Here is a 15,799-nt window from a genome sequence, read left to right as displayed (position 1 = left end):
GTTATTACTGGTATTATTTTGTTAACAGTTATTACTGGTATTATTTTGTTGACAGTTATTACTGGTATTATTTTGTTGACAGTTATTACTGGTATTATTTTGTTGACAGTTATTACTGGTATTATTTTGTTGACAGTTATTACTGGTATTATTTTGTTGACAGTTATTACTGGTATTATTTTGTTAACAGTTATTACTGGTATTATTTTGTTAACAGTTATTACTGGTATTATTTTGTTAACAGTTATTACAGTTATTACTGGTATTATTTTGTTGACAGTTATTACTGGTATTATTTTGTTGACAGTTATTACTGGTATTATTTTGTTAACAGTTATTACTGGTATTATTTTGGACAGTTATTATTTTGTTTACAGTTATTACTGGTATTATTTTGTTGACAGTTATTACTGGTATTATTTTGTTGACAGTTATTACTGGTATTATTTTGTTGACAGTTATTACTGGTATTATTTTGTTGACAGTTATTACTGGTATTATTTTGTTGACAGTTATTACTGGTATTATTTTGTTGACAGTTATTACTGGTATTATTTTGTTAACAGTTATTACTGGTATTATTTTGTTGACAGTTATTACTGGTATTATTTTGTTGACAGTTATTACTGGTATTATTTTGTTGACAGTTATTACTGGTATTATTTTGTTGACAGTTATTACTGGTATTATTTTGTTGACAGTTATTACTGGTATTATTTTGTTGACAGTTATTACTGGTATTATTTTGTTGACAGTTATTACTGGTATTATTTTGTTGACAGTTATTACTGGTATTATTTTGTTGACAGTTATTACTGGTATTATTTTGTTGACAGTTATTACTGGTATTATTTTGTTGACAGTTATTACTGGTATTATTTTGTTGACAGTTATTACTGGTATTATTTTGTTGACAGTTATTACTGGTATTATTTTGTTGACAGTTATTACTGGTATTATTTTGTTGACAGTTATTACTGGTATTATTTTGTTGACAGTTATTACTGGTATTATTTTGTTGACAGTTATTACTGGTATTATTTTGTTGACAGTTATTACTGGTATTATTTTGTTGACAGTTATTACTGGTATTATTTTTTGTTACTGGTATTATTTATGTATTATGTTGACAGTTATTACTGGTATTATTTTGTTGACAGTTATTACTGGTATTATTTTGTTGACAGTTATTACTGGTATTATTTTGTTGACAGTTATTACTGGTATTATTTTGTTGACAGTTATTACTGGTATTATTTTGTTGACAGTTATTACTGGTATTATTTTGTTGACAGTTATTACTGGTATTATTTTGTTGACAGTTATTACTGGTATTATTTTGTTGACAGTTATTACTGGTATTATTTTGTTAACAGTTATTACTGGTATTATTTTTGACAGTTATTACTGGTATTATTTTGTTGACAGTTATTACTGGTATTATTTTGTTGACAGTTATTAGTTAACATTACTGGTATTATTTTGTTGACAGTTATTACTGGTATTATTTTGTTAAGAAGTTATTACTGGTATTATTTTGTTGACAGTTATTACTGGTATTATTTTGTTGACAGTTATTACTGGTATTATTTTGTTGACAGTTATTACTGGTATTATTTTGTTGACAGTTATTACTGGTATTATTTTGTTGACAGTTATTACTGGTATTATTTTGTTGACAGTTATTACTGGTATTATTTTGTTGACAGTTATTACTGGTATTATTTTGTTGACAGTAACAGTTATTACTGGTATTATTTTGTTGACAGTTATTACTGGTATTATTTTGTTGACAGTTATTACTGGTATTATTTTGTTGACAGTTATTACTGGTATTATTTTGTTGACAGTTATTACTGGTATTATTTTGTTGACAGTTATTACTGGTATTATTTTGTTGACAGTTATTACTGGTATTATTTTGTTGACAGTTATTACTGGTATTATTTTGTTAACAGTTATTACTGGTATTATTTTGTTGGTATTACTGGTATTTTTGTTGACAGTTATTACTGGTATTATGACAGTTATTACTGGTATTATTTTGACAGTTATTACTGGTATTATTTTGTTGACAGTTATTACTGGTATTATTTTGTTGACAGTTATTACTGGTATTATTTTGTTGACAGTTATTACTGGTATTATTTTGTTGACAGTTATTACTGGTATTATTTTGTTAACAGTTATTACTGGTATTATTTTGTTGACAGTTATTACTGGTATTATTTTGTTGACAGTTATTACTGGTATTATTTTGTTGACAGTTATTACTGGTATTATTTTGTTGACAGTTATTACTGGTATTATTTTGTTGACAGTTATTACTGGTATTATTTTGTTGACAGTTATTACTGGTATTATTTTGTTGACAGTTATTACTGGTATTATTTTGTTGACAGTTATTACTGGTATTATTTTGTTGACAGTTATTACAGTTATTACTGGTATTATTTTGTTGACAGTTATTACTGGTATTATTTTGTTGACAGTTATTACTGGTATTATTTTGTTGACAGTTATTACTGGTATTATTTTGTTGACAGTTGACAGTTATTACTGGTATTATTTTGTTGACAGTTATTACTGGTATTATTTTGTTGACAGTTATTACTGGTATTATTTTGTTGACAGTTATTACTGGTATTATTTTGTTAACAGTTATTACTGGTATTATTTTGTTGACAGTTATTACTGGTATTATTTTGTTGACAGTTATTACTGGTATTTTGTTAACAGTTATTTGGTATTATTTTGTTGACAGTTATTACTGGTATTATTTTGTTGACAGTTATTACAGTTATTACTGGTATTATTTTGTTGACAGTTATTACTGGTATTATTTTGTTGACAGTTATTACTGGTATTATTTTGTTGACAGTTATTACTGGTATTATTTTGTTGACAGTTATTACTGGTATTATTTTGTTGACAGTTATTACTGGTATTATTTTGTTGACAGTTATTACAGTTATTACTGGTATTATTTTGTTGACAGTTATTACTGGTATTATTTTGTTGACAGTTATTACTGGTATTATTTTGTTGACAGTTATTACTGGTATTATTTTGTTGACAGTTATTACTGGTATTATTTTGTTGACAGTTATTACTGGTATTATTTTGTTGACAGTTATTACTGGTATTATTTTGTTGACAGTTATTACTGGTATTATTTTGTTGACAGTTATTACTGGTATTATTTTGTTGACAGTTATTACTGGTATTATTTTGTTGACAGTTATTACTGGTATTATTTTGTTGACAGTTATTACTGGTATTATTTTGTTGACAGTTATTACTGGTATTATTTTGTTGACAGTTATTACTGGTATTATTTTGTTGACAGTTATTACTGGTATTATTTTGTTGACAGTTATTACTGGTATTACTGGTATTACTGGTATTATTTTGTTGACAGTTATTACTGGTATTATTTTGTTGACAGTTATTACTGGTATTATTTTGTTGACAGTTATTACTGGTATTATTTTGTTGACAGTTATTACTGGTATTATTTTGTTGACAGTTATTACTGGTATTATTTTGTTGACAGTTATTACTGGTATTATTTTGTTGACAGTTATTACTGGTATTATTTTGTTAACAGTTATTACTGGTATTATTTTGTTGACAGTTATTACTGGTATTATTTTGTTGACAGTTATTACTGGTATTATTTTGTTGACAGTTATTACTGGTATTATTTTGTTGACAGTTATTACTGGTATTATTTTGTTGACAGTTATTACTGGTATTATTTTGTTGACAGTTATTACTGGTATTATTTTGTTGACAGTTATTACTGGTATTATTTTGTTGACAGTTATTACTGGTATTAGTTATTACTGGTATTATTTTTGACAGTTATTACTGGTATTATTTTGTTGACAGTTATTACTGGTATTATTTTGTTGACAGTTATTACTGGTATTATTTTGTTGACAGTTATTACTGGTATTATTTTGTTGACAGTTATTACTGGTATTATTTTGTTGACAGTTATTACTGGTATTATTTTGTTGACAGTTATTACTGGTATTATTTTGTTGACAGTTATTACTGGTATTATTTTGTTGACAGTTATTACTGGTATTATTTTGTTGACAGTTATTACTGGTATTATTTTGTTGACAGTTATTACTGGTATTATTTTGTTGACAGTTATTACTGGTATTATTTTGTTGACAGTTATTACTGGTATTATTTTGTTGACAGTTATTACTGGTATTATTTTGTTGACAGTTATTACTGGTATTATTTTGTTGACAGTTATTACTGGTATTATTTTGTTGACAGTTATTACTGGTATTATTTTGTTGACAGTTATTACTGGTATTATTTTGTTGACAGTTATTACTGGTATTATTTTGTTGACAGTTATTACTGGTATTATTTTGTTGACAGTTATTACTGGTATTATTTTGTTGACAGTTATTACTGGTATTATTTTGTTGACAGTTATTACTGGTATTATTTTGTTGACAGTTATTACTGGTATTATTTTGTTGACAGTTATTACTGGTATTATTTTGTTGACAGTTATTACTGGTATTATTTTGTTGACAGTTATTACTGGTATTATTTTGGTATTATTTTGGTTGACAGTTATTACTGGTATTATTTTGTTGACAGTTATTACTGGTATTATTTTGTTGACAGTTATTACTGGTATTATTTTGTTGACAGTTATTACTGGTATTATTTTGTTGACAGTTATTACTGGTATTATTTTGTTGACAGTTATTACTGGTATTATTTTGTTGACAGTTATTACTGGTATTATTTTGTTGACAGTTATTACTGGTATTATTTTGTTGACAGTTATTACTGGTATTATTTTGTTGACAGTTATTACTGGTATTATTTTGTTGACAGTTATTACTGGTATTTTTGTTGACAGTTATTACTGGTATTATTTTGTTACAGTTATTACTGGTATTATTTTGTTGACAGTTATTACTGGTATTATTTTGTTGACAGTTATTACTGGTATTATTTTGTTGACAGTTATTACTGGTATTATTTTGTTGACAGTTATTACTGGTATTATTTTGTTGACAGTTATTACTGGTATTATTTTGTTGACAGTTATTACTGGTATTATTTTGTTGACAGTTATTACTGGTATTATTTTGTTGACAGTTATTACTGGTATTATTTTGTTGACAGTTATTACTGGTATTATTTTGTTGACAGTTATTACTGGTATTATTTTGTTGACAGTTATTACTGGTATTATTTTGTTGACAGTTATTACTGGTATTATTTTGTTAACAGTTATTACTGGTATTATTTTGTTGACAGTTATTACTGGTATTATTTTGTTGACAGTTATTACTGGTATTATTTTGTTGACAGTTATTACTGGTATTATTTTGTTGACAGTTATTACTGGTATTATTTTGTTGACAGTTATTACTGGTATTATTTTGTTGACAGTTATTACTGGTATTATTTTGTTGACAGTTATTACTGGTATTATTTTGTTAACAGTTATTACTGGTATTATTTTGTTGACAGTTATTACTGGTATTATTTTGTTGACAGTTATTACTGGTATTATTTTGTTGACAGTTATTACTGGTATTATTTTGTTAACAGTTATTACTGGTATTATTTTCATTGGTCACTGTGCAGTCGTCAGATTTGAGACAAGACGTCCGTTTTACCAGAAAGAAACATTAATACGTGTAGCCTTCAAATTATGCTGAGAAATTATATCTTGCTTTAAAGCGTCCTTAGATGAAAATCAGTTTTAATGAGCAGGCGCGGGAAACACCCGGGAACTAGAGTAACATTTTATTTTACCTTTACCTTATAGGGGACCGTCTTAAAATCTTTATCTGGTTTGTGTTATTCGCGGTTATTAATTTACTTCTACATCACGATAAAGTTCGAGCAACGTAACAATTGTGAAGTTTTATAATTAACCTATAACTGTACCGAAAAATACTGACCAAAGTTTCATAGTACGGAGAGAAAAAAAATTACAAACATATTTTAACCATAAGTAGGCAGTACTTTAACATGATATTACTAGAAATAACGAAATCCTATAAGATTAAAAATGGATATTAACGTAATTAACGCTCGGTTGAATTATTAGACGATACCTATTGTAGGTAGAGTGATATTTTTACTAAACAATAAGCAGTTAATCTTTAATTCATCTCAGGAGTTTACGCTGTTCAGTTAGTTAGGTTGACTAACGTTAATCCTATATCTCAACTCATTAAATCCACGTTGTTTCCAGAGGATGTCAAGTCTCATCCACAATGGAGGTCACCGAACGTTAAACCACACCTGAAGTGAACTGTATAATAATTTCATTGCTAGATTTACTTACTGCAGTCTTTCTTTGATCGTTTTAGTACATCAAATTTTAAAGTCCAACATAATAATTTCTATCATTAGATAGTCGTTGCTAAGCGCTATATAATTACATTCCTAATTAATGATATTATTACAGACCAGGCTATTTTGATTGGTCAGTTTCCTTCGACTTGTGCAACATTAAAAACAAAGTGAGACAGGATTTGTTTCAGAAAGATGTAAGTTTTATGTAAAAGAGGTCGCTCTCGTGGATGAGTCTTACTTAAGAAACACATATATTAGTTATAATAAACTAATCATTTTCCAAGTACCGAGTAAATTTTGCGTTACGATTGTAAAGATATTACTAGTACAAGATGATTCAGTGTTATTTCGTTAGAACGTATTTGGAGCCCCAAGCGACACAAACATAAACTAAATACTTCTCCAAGTGACAAGATCATCGGAAGTCCTGTGTCCTTCATCAATTACCGATTCACTCCTTTCATTTGTTTCTCAAATTCTCCCAGCTGTAAATATATTTGTGAATAGAATATTTTATGGTGTGTTTCACGTTTTAACATCAAATCTGAGATTACGGTTTGAATTATTTAATTTTAAACCCGTTTCTTTACTCATAACGTACACAATGGGTTATCTGTTTTGTGCCCATCGGTTGAATCGAGCCCTGAATTTTAGTGATATAAGACCGCAAATACTTGTTAGCTATCTAATTAAGCTTGATAACGTAAAATAATAAAAGAACAAACCATTTAATGGTCCACTTAATACATCTAACAACAATTATATCATTGTGAACCATTGTTAACTTAATACATCTAACAACAATTATATCATGGTGAACCATTGTTAACTTAATACAACTAACAACAATTATATCATGGTGAACCATTGTTAACGTAATACAACTAACAACAGTTATATCATGGTGAACCATTGTTAACTTAATACATCTAGCAACAATTATATCATGGTGAACCATTGTTAACTTAATACAACTAACAACAATTATATCATGGTGAACCATTGTTAACTTAATACATCTAGCAACAATTATATCATGGTGAACCATTGTTAACTTAATACAACTAACAACAATTATATCATGGTGAACCATTGTTAACTTAATACATCTAGCAACAATTATATCATGGTGAACAATTGCTAACTTAATACAACTAGCAACAATTATATCATGGTGAACCATTGTTAACTTAATACATCTAGCAACAATTATATCATGGTGAACCATTGTTAACTTAAAACATCTAGCAACAATTATATCATGGTGAACCATTGTTAACTTAATACATCTAGCAACAATTATATCATGGTGAACAATTGCTAACTTAATACAACTAGCAACAATTATATCATGGTGAACCATTGTTAACTTAATACATCTAGCAACAATTATATCATGGTAAAACATTGTTAACTTAATACATCTAACAACAATTATAATCATGGTGAACCATTGTTAACTTAATACAACTAGGAACAATTATATCATGGTGAACCATTGTTAACTTAATACATCTAACAACAGTTATATCATGGTGAACCATTGTTAACTTAATACAACTAGCAACAATTATATCATGGTGAACCTTTGTTAACTTAATACATCTAACAACAATTATATCATGGTGAACCATTGTTAACTTAATACAACTAACAACAATTATATCATGGTGAACCATTGTTAACTTAATACAACTAACAACAATTATATCATGGTGAACCATTGTTAACTTAATACAACTAACAACAATTATATCATGGTGAACCATTGTTAACTTAATACATCTAGCAACAATTATATCATGGTGAACAATTGCTAACTTAATACAACTAGCAACAATTATATCATGGTGAACCATTGTTAACTTAATACATCTAGCAACAATTATATCATGGTGAACCATTGTTAACTTAATACATCTAGCAACAATTATATCATGGTGAACCATTGTTAACTTAATACATCTAGCAACAATTATATCATGGTGAACCATTGTTAACTTAATACATCTAACAACAGTTATATCATGGTGAACCATTGTTAACTTAATACATCTAGCAACAATTATATCATGGTGAACAATTGCTAACTTAATACAACTAGCAACAATTATATCATGGTGAACCATTGTTAACTTAATACATCTAGCAACAATTATATCATGGTGAACCATTGTTAACTTAATACATCTAGCAACAATTATATCATGGTGAACAATTGCTAACTTAATACAACTAGCAACAATTATATCATGGTGAACCATTGTTAACTTAATACATCTAACAACAATTATATCATGGTGAACCATTGTTAACTTAATACAACTAACAACAATTATATCATGGTGAACCATTGTTAACTTAATACATCTAACAACAATTATATCATGGTGAACCATTGTTAACTTAATACAACTAACAACAATTATATCATGGTGAACCATTGTTAACTTAATACAACTAACAACAATTATATCATGGTGAACCATTGTTAACTTAATACAAGTAACAACAATTACATCATGTTAAAACGTTGTCAACATAATAGAAGTTACAACAATGATATCATATTAAACAATTGTCAAATTAAAACATGTAACAATAATGATATCATGTTAAACAATTGTCAAATTAAAACATGTAACAATAATGATATCATGTTAAACAATTGTCAATTTAATACGTCACAATAATGATATCATATTAAACAATTGTCAACTTAATACGTGTCACAATAATGATATCATATTAAACAATTGTCAACTTAATACATGTTACAATAATGATATCATGTTAAACAATTGTCAACTTAATACATTTTACAATAATGATATCATGTTAAACAATTGTCAATTTAATACAACTAGCAATATTACAGATCGTTCACTGGTACTAATTTGAGTGTACTATGGTACTAGTTTCAGTATGACAGATCGTTTTCTTGCAGTGCTTTGAATGTTTTGCGGTACTAGTTTCAGTATGAGAGATCGTTTACTGGTACTAACTTGAATGTTTCGAACTACTAGCTTTAGTAAGACAGATTGTTTACTGGTACTAACTTGAATGTTTACTGGTACTAACTTGAATGTTTACTGGTACTAACCTGAATGTTTACTGGTACTAACTTGAATGTTTACTGATAGTTTTTCAGTAGAACAGATTCTCTAGTGGTACTAATTTCACTAAGCCATAACCCTTGTTTTATAATAACGTAGAGACGTTTGAAAACAGAAACTGCTACAATTTCCATCGTAATTACTTAAAACCGAAGGATGAAAATTGAACAATAGATTTGAAAGCTAAGATGACAGAACTTACTGCGCATGAATTTCGCGAAGAGCGCTAGTTTACGGTGCCGCACGCGCAGTTTCTTTTAATAACCGTACTTCAACAGTTTCGTATTTCATTCTGATGGGCCTCGTGCTACAAGTAGGTCTGAACAAACTGATTTTCCTATCAGATCGTCTCACCTCGATCCAGCCTTTGTTATGATGAACCAGTCCAAAGAAATTCCTCGCAACTGGACTATGACAGAACCCCTGGAGAAACTTCCACAATCAGAGATAGAATGCACCAAGAAGTACCAGAATTTCAATCGAATAATGAAAGGTAAGGACATGTCTGATAAGCAGGCCAATAATGTTCATAACTAATAAAATAATCTAACGAAGGGTTTCTTAACCAAAAGCTACGCACATAATATAGACAGAGGTATTAAGTTATTGTTTTAAAAGTGACACTTCATAACAGGAGCAGGACTCATAGCTAACGAACATTATCTGAATATTCTCTCTCAGTTTTACTAATTTTATTTTACACTAGTTTAAGAGCTTTGAATTGATAATGAACTTTCCCTTCGTGGAAAAATATAACATAAAATGTAAACAAGAGGTTAGAGAGAATGTCAGCAAATCAACTGAAAGTATTCCTCTATCAGTGTGTGTTTAAATGTGTTCTTTTCCTATCTCTGTTATCGACAGTTTTATCTATGTCTGTGCATCACTGTTTATTTTTTTCTCTTATTGTTTGTTTGTTTTGAATTTCGCGCAAAGCTCCTCGAGGGCTATCTGCGATAGCCGTTCCTAGTTTAGCAGTGTAAGACTAGAGGGAAGGCAGCTAGTCATCACCACCCCGGCAACTCTTGGGCCACTCTTTTACCAACGAATAGTGGGATTGACCATCACATTTTAATGTCCTCACGGCTGAAAGGGCGAGCATGTTTGGTGCGACAGGGATTCGAACCCACCACCCTCGAATTACGAGTCGAAAGCCGTAACACGCTTGGCTATGCCGGGCCGTCTTCTGTTATCTACGTCTGTTTAGCACTGTGTAATATGTTTTTCTATCTCTGTTATTGGCAGATTTATCTGTGAATTTTTACTGTTGTTCAAATATGTTCACCTTCCTGTTTTTCTGTTTGTTAGTAGCTAAGCGTAAAGCCACTGAATGTGCTATCTGTGCATTGCCCATCACTGGTATATAAACACAGTTTTAGTGTTATAAGTCTTGAAAAATTTAATATAGTTCTTTTAGAATTCCTTAAATACGGTTGAAACATTTCTATAGAAATGTACAACATTGTGTAAATACCAAACGTTAAACACTGTGCAAATATGAAATTAACATCTTGTGAATACGAAATATTTAAAATCATGCAAATATGAAATGTTCAACACTGTGTAGGTATGAAAGGTTTAACACTATGTAAGTATACAAGGTTTAACACTGTGTAAATATAAATTATTTAACACCGTGTAAGTATGGAAGGTTTAACACTGTGTAAGTATGGAAGGTTTAACACTGTGTAAGTATCAAATGTTTAACACTGTGTAAATATAAATTAATTAACACTGTAAATATAATTTATTTAACACCGTGTAAGTATGAAAGGTTTAACACTACGTAAATATAAATTATTTAACACTGTGTAAGTATGAAAGGTTTAACACTATGTAAATATAAATTATTTAACACTGTGTAAATATAAATTATTTAACACCGTGTAAGTATGGAAGGTTTAACACTGTGTAAGTATCAAATGTTTAACACTGTGTAAATATAAATTAATTAACACTGTAAATATAATTTATTTAACACCGTGTAAGTATGAAAGGTTTAACACCGTGTAAGTATGAAATATTTAACACTGTGTAGGTATGAAAGGTTTAACACTATGTAAATATAAATTATTTAACAATGTGCAAGTATGAAATGGTTAACACTGTGCGAATATAAATTATTTAACATTGTGTAAGTATGATTTCTGTTGTTGGAAAGCAGATAGTAATTTTGAACTTTAGTGAGGTCAAGACTTGTGATAAAAATCATATGTTTTATCACTTACCTCTTAATTTGTTTACTTGCTATTTGTACTCAGACCTACTTAAGAAGTCAAATCAATCTTATTTGTTAAGTAATTATCTTGCACCAGGTCTTTCGTCAATACCAGAACTGTGAAGGACGACGGAACGAAGTCTAACCAGAAACAATATTTATGTATGATGGATCGAAGTCTAACCACAAACAATATTTATGTATGATGGGACGAAGTCTAACCAGAAACAATATTTATGTATGATGGGACGAGTCTAAACCAATATTTATGTATGATGGGTCGAAGTCTAACCAGAAACAATATTTATGTATGATGGGACGAAGTCTAACCACAAACAATATTTATGTATGATGGGACGAAGTCTAACCAGAAACAATATTTATGTATGATGGGACAAAGTCTAACCACAAACAATATTTATGTATTTATGCTATAAGTGTTTCCAGTCTTCGATGATTTCGATGCTTAAACGATAATGTTCGATAGTAACTAGAATTTTTTAAATACTATTTTTTTTTTGCAGACTCTAGAGCGAAACTGTGGTTTCACCAAGCCAACGGGTTTAACAGAGCTAGGGTTTCTCATAACAATAATGAGACGTCCGTTAGAGCAGTTTTGACGTTTGTTATTGATTTATATGTTAAAAAAATGAGTGCGTCTCTATAAGGTATCTTGAGAGCTGACACTGGTCGGGTGATATATTCATGAAAACCAGATGTCTAGTTTTAAGTCGTTAACATCAGAGCACTAATAACCCATCATATGTATTTAACGCAATTTACAAGAAAAGTTAGATCTAAAGGACAAACCAAGAAGTTATGAATTATGAACTAGTAACTAATGATAAAGAATTGAGGAGGCACCAGTAAAAAAGACTGATTTAAAAGGTGAAGGCACCAGCAAAAATTAGAGAAAAGTGGAGGTGCCAGTAAAGAAGACTGATTTAAAAGGTGAAGGCACCAGCAAAAATTAGAGAAAAGTGGAGGTGCCAGTAAAGAAGACTGATTTAAAATGTGAAGGCACCAGCAAAAAATTATAGAAAAGTGGAGGTGCCAGTAAAGAAGCCTGATTTAAAAGGTGAAGGCACCAGCAAAAACGTATAGAGAAAAGTGGAGGCGCCAGTAAAGAAGACTGATTTAAAAGGTGAAGGCACCAGCAAAAAATTAGAGAAAAGTGGAGGTGCCAGTAAAGAAGACTGATTTAAAAGGTGAAGGCACCAGCAAAAAATTATAGAAAAGTGGAGGTGCCAGTAAAGAAGACTGATTTAAAAGGTGAAGGCACCAGGAAAACTTATAGAGAAAAGTGGAGGCGCCAGTAAAGAAGACTGATTTAAAAGGTGAAGGCACCAGCAAAAACCTATAGAGAAAAGTGGAGATGCCAGTAAAGAAGACTGATTTAAAGGTGAAGTGAAGGCACCAACAAAACTTATAGAGAAAAGTGGAGGCGCCAGTAAAGAAGACTGATTTAAAGGTGAAGGCACCAGCAAAAATTAGAGAAAAGTGGAGGTGCCAGTAAAGAAGACTGATTTAAAAGGTGAAGGCACCAGCAAAAATTAGAGAAAAGTGGAGGTGCCAGTAAAGAAGACTGATTTAAAAGGTGAAGGCACCAGGAAAACTTATAGAGAAAAGTGGAGGCGCCAGTAAAGAAGACTGATTTAAAAGGTGAAGGCACCAGCAAAAACTTATAGAGAAAAGTGGAGATGCCAGTAAAGAAGACTGATTTAAAAGGTGAAGGCACCAGCAAAAACTTATAGAGAAAAGTGGAGGCGCCAGTAAAGAAGACTGATTTAAAAGGTGAAGGCACCAGAAAAAATTAGAGAAAAGTGGAGGTGCCAGTAAAGAAGACTGATTTAAAAGGTGAAGGCACCAGAAAAAATTATAGAAAAGTGGAGGTGTCAGTAAAGAAGACTGATTTAAAGGTGAAGGCACCACCAGTGGAGGTGCCAAAACTGATTTAAAGGTGAAGGCACCAGCAAAACTTATAGAGAAAAGTGGAGGTGCCAGTGCCAGTAAAAAGACTGATTTAAAGGTGAAGGCACCAGGAAAACTTATAGAGAAAAGTGGAGGTGCCAGTAAAGAAGACTGATTTAAAAGGTGAAGGCACCAGCAAAAACTTATAGAGAAAAGTGGAGGTGCCAGTAAAATAGACTGATTTAAAAGGTGAAGGCACCAGCAAAAATTATAGAAAAGTGGAGGTGCCAGTAAAGAAACCTGATTTAAAAGGTGAAGGCACCAGGAAAAACTTATAGAGAAAAGTGGAGGTGCCAGTAAAGAAGACTGATTTGAAAGGTGAAGACATCAGCAAAACTTATAGAGAAAAGTGGAGGTGCCAGTAAAGAAGACTGATTTAAAAGGTGAAGGCACCAGCAAAAACATATAGAGAAAAGTGGAGGTGCCAGTAAAGAAGACTGATTTAAAAGGTGAAGGCACCAGCAAAAACTTATAGAGAAAAGTGGAGGAGCCACTAAAGAAGACTGATTTGAAAGGTGAAGGCACCAGCAGAAACGTATAGAGAAAAGTGGAGGCACTTGTAAATATTCTGATATACAATTGTTAAATATTTAATAAATATTTAAAGATTGTGTCTGATTCTGTTTGTATTATAACATTCTCTAGTGTCGTCCATCGAGCTATTTTAATATGATAGCTGTATGACATTCTTGCAGTTGTGGACTAAACAACATTGAAACAACTAAACCATATGCTTAGTTCTTATACAACCTAAAACACAAGAGCTGTTGAACGTTGTTAAATGTAACTAAACGATATGTAACTGGATTCACGTCTGTTTATCTCTTACCACTGTACTTAAAACCTCCAATTAGAAGCTCAACATAAAGCATTACTGTCACAATTGGTATGAATATAGCATCAGTCTGGTAAAACATATATTTTTGTTTTCCTTTAAAGTGTTCCTGTCACAATTAGTGTGCATGTAGCATCACTTTTACCTGAAAATCAGTGACACGTACCCAAAATAAATCAGTATTATTCCTGAGCTATTTGACCAGAAAATATAATTTATCTTGCCTTTCATATTTCTGTTTTCACTGATGTTTCATAGAAATCGCCAGCTGTGTGTGTGAGATTCAGGAGTGTGACTTTTGCGTGACTGAAACTCGACGTTGCTATGACATGACAAAAGAATACAAGGAATTCACATAATTTATTTATTGGTCAAGTTACGACTAATAGAGTATTACTGTATCACAAAATATAAAACATTTTTGATCATATTAGATGGTTTTTTTTATCAATATCAGCTCAGTAACATCTGTGTAAGTACGGTTTGTTTGCCTGTCGTGATCCACCTCTACCAAAGCATGATTTTATTAACCCTAAACCACTGAATTGATTCAACCAATGATTTGATTTGCTACCACGGAATCACTAACACGTCCGCGTTCTACTAATTAATAAATAGCTAAGAAATCGTTGGATGATAACCTGAGTGTAGTGATTTTGTTAAACTGGTCGTCGTAACATTCTTTTCATTGTTGCGTGTGGTTTGAACAAAGTTTTTCCCAGTGAACGAACTGTTTGATACTTTCAGCAATCATACTGAAATAGAACTGCACATTACAGTAGCGACAGAAGATGAAATAAATCTCGAATAGTTTCAACTGATTAGAAGACTTCAATGACTGAACTTCCTGTCTGCCCTGTTTAGCCCATGTATATGCCCATGAGGTAGCGTTCAGGACGAAAATAGCAATACCAATGTTCTAGTACATTCTCGATGTTAGGGTCTCTGGGTGTTTTCTTACAGCAAAACCAAATCGGGCTAACTACTGTGTCCACCGAGGAGAATCGAACACCTGATTTTAGCGCTTTAAATCTGAAGACTCAGTGCTGTCCCACCTGGGGACTGCTGGCGTCTTATCAAGGGGGTGACCCACCATTATCTCAATACAAGTTTATATGTTTTGTTTGTTGTTAAACACAAGGCCAAACAATGGGCTATTTGTACCGATGCCCACCACGAGTATCGAATCCCGGTGTTTAACACCATAAGCCTACAATTTACAGCTAAGCCTCTGGTAGATTAGGTTCTTTTCATGGTATATGAACACATATATAAACATCCTATCAAAGAATCCAGTAT

General features: G+C 30.7%; 1 protein-coding gene across 1 annotated transcript in view; it reads left to right on the top strand.

Annotated features, from left to right (window-relative positions):
* The first annotated feature begins 9,770 nt into the window (after nucleotides 1–9,770).
* The window catches only part of LOC143234484 (corticotropin-releasing factor receptor 2-like), a 41,269-nt gene continuing 35,240 nt past the window's right edge, over nucleotides 9,771–15,799 (top strand). The window contains exon 1 of the mRNA XM_076471875.1: nucleotides 9,771–9,969. Coding sequence (XP_076327990.1) covers nucleotides 9,849–9,969 — 121 coding nt within the window. The 5' untranslated portion in view covers nucleotides 9,771–9,848. The remainder of the gene's footprint in view (nucleotides 9,970–15,799) is intronic.

This window comes from Tachypleus tridentatus, chromosome 12 (assembly GCF_004210375.1).
Source record: "Tachypleus tridentatus isolate NWPU-2018 chromosome 12, ASM421037v1, whole genome shotgun sequence".
NCBI classification, from domain to species: Eukaryota; Metazoa; Arthropoda; class Merostomata; order Xiphosura; family Limulidae; genus Tachypleus; species Tachypleus tridentatus.
Note: the sequence above shows the minus strand (reverse complement) of the source record. Positions and strands in the feature narration are given on the sequence as shown.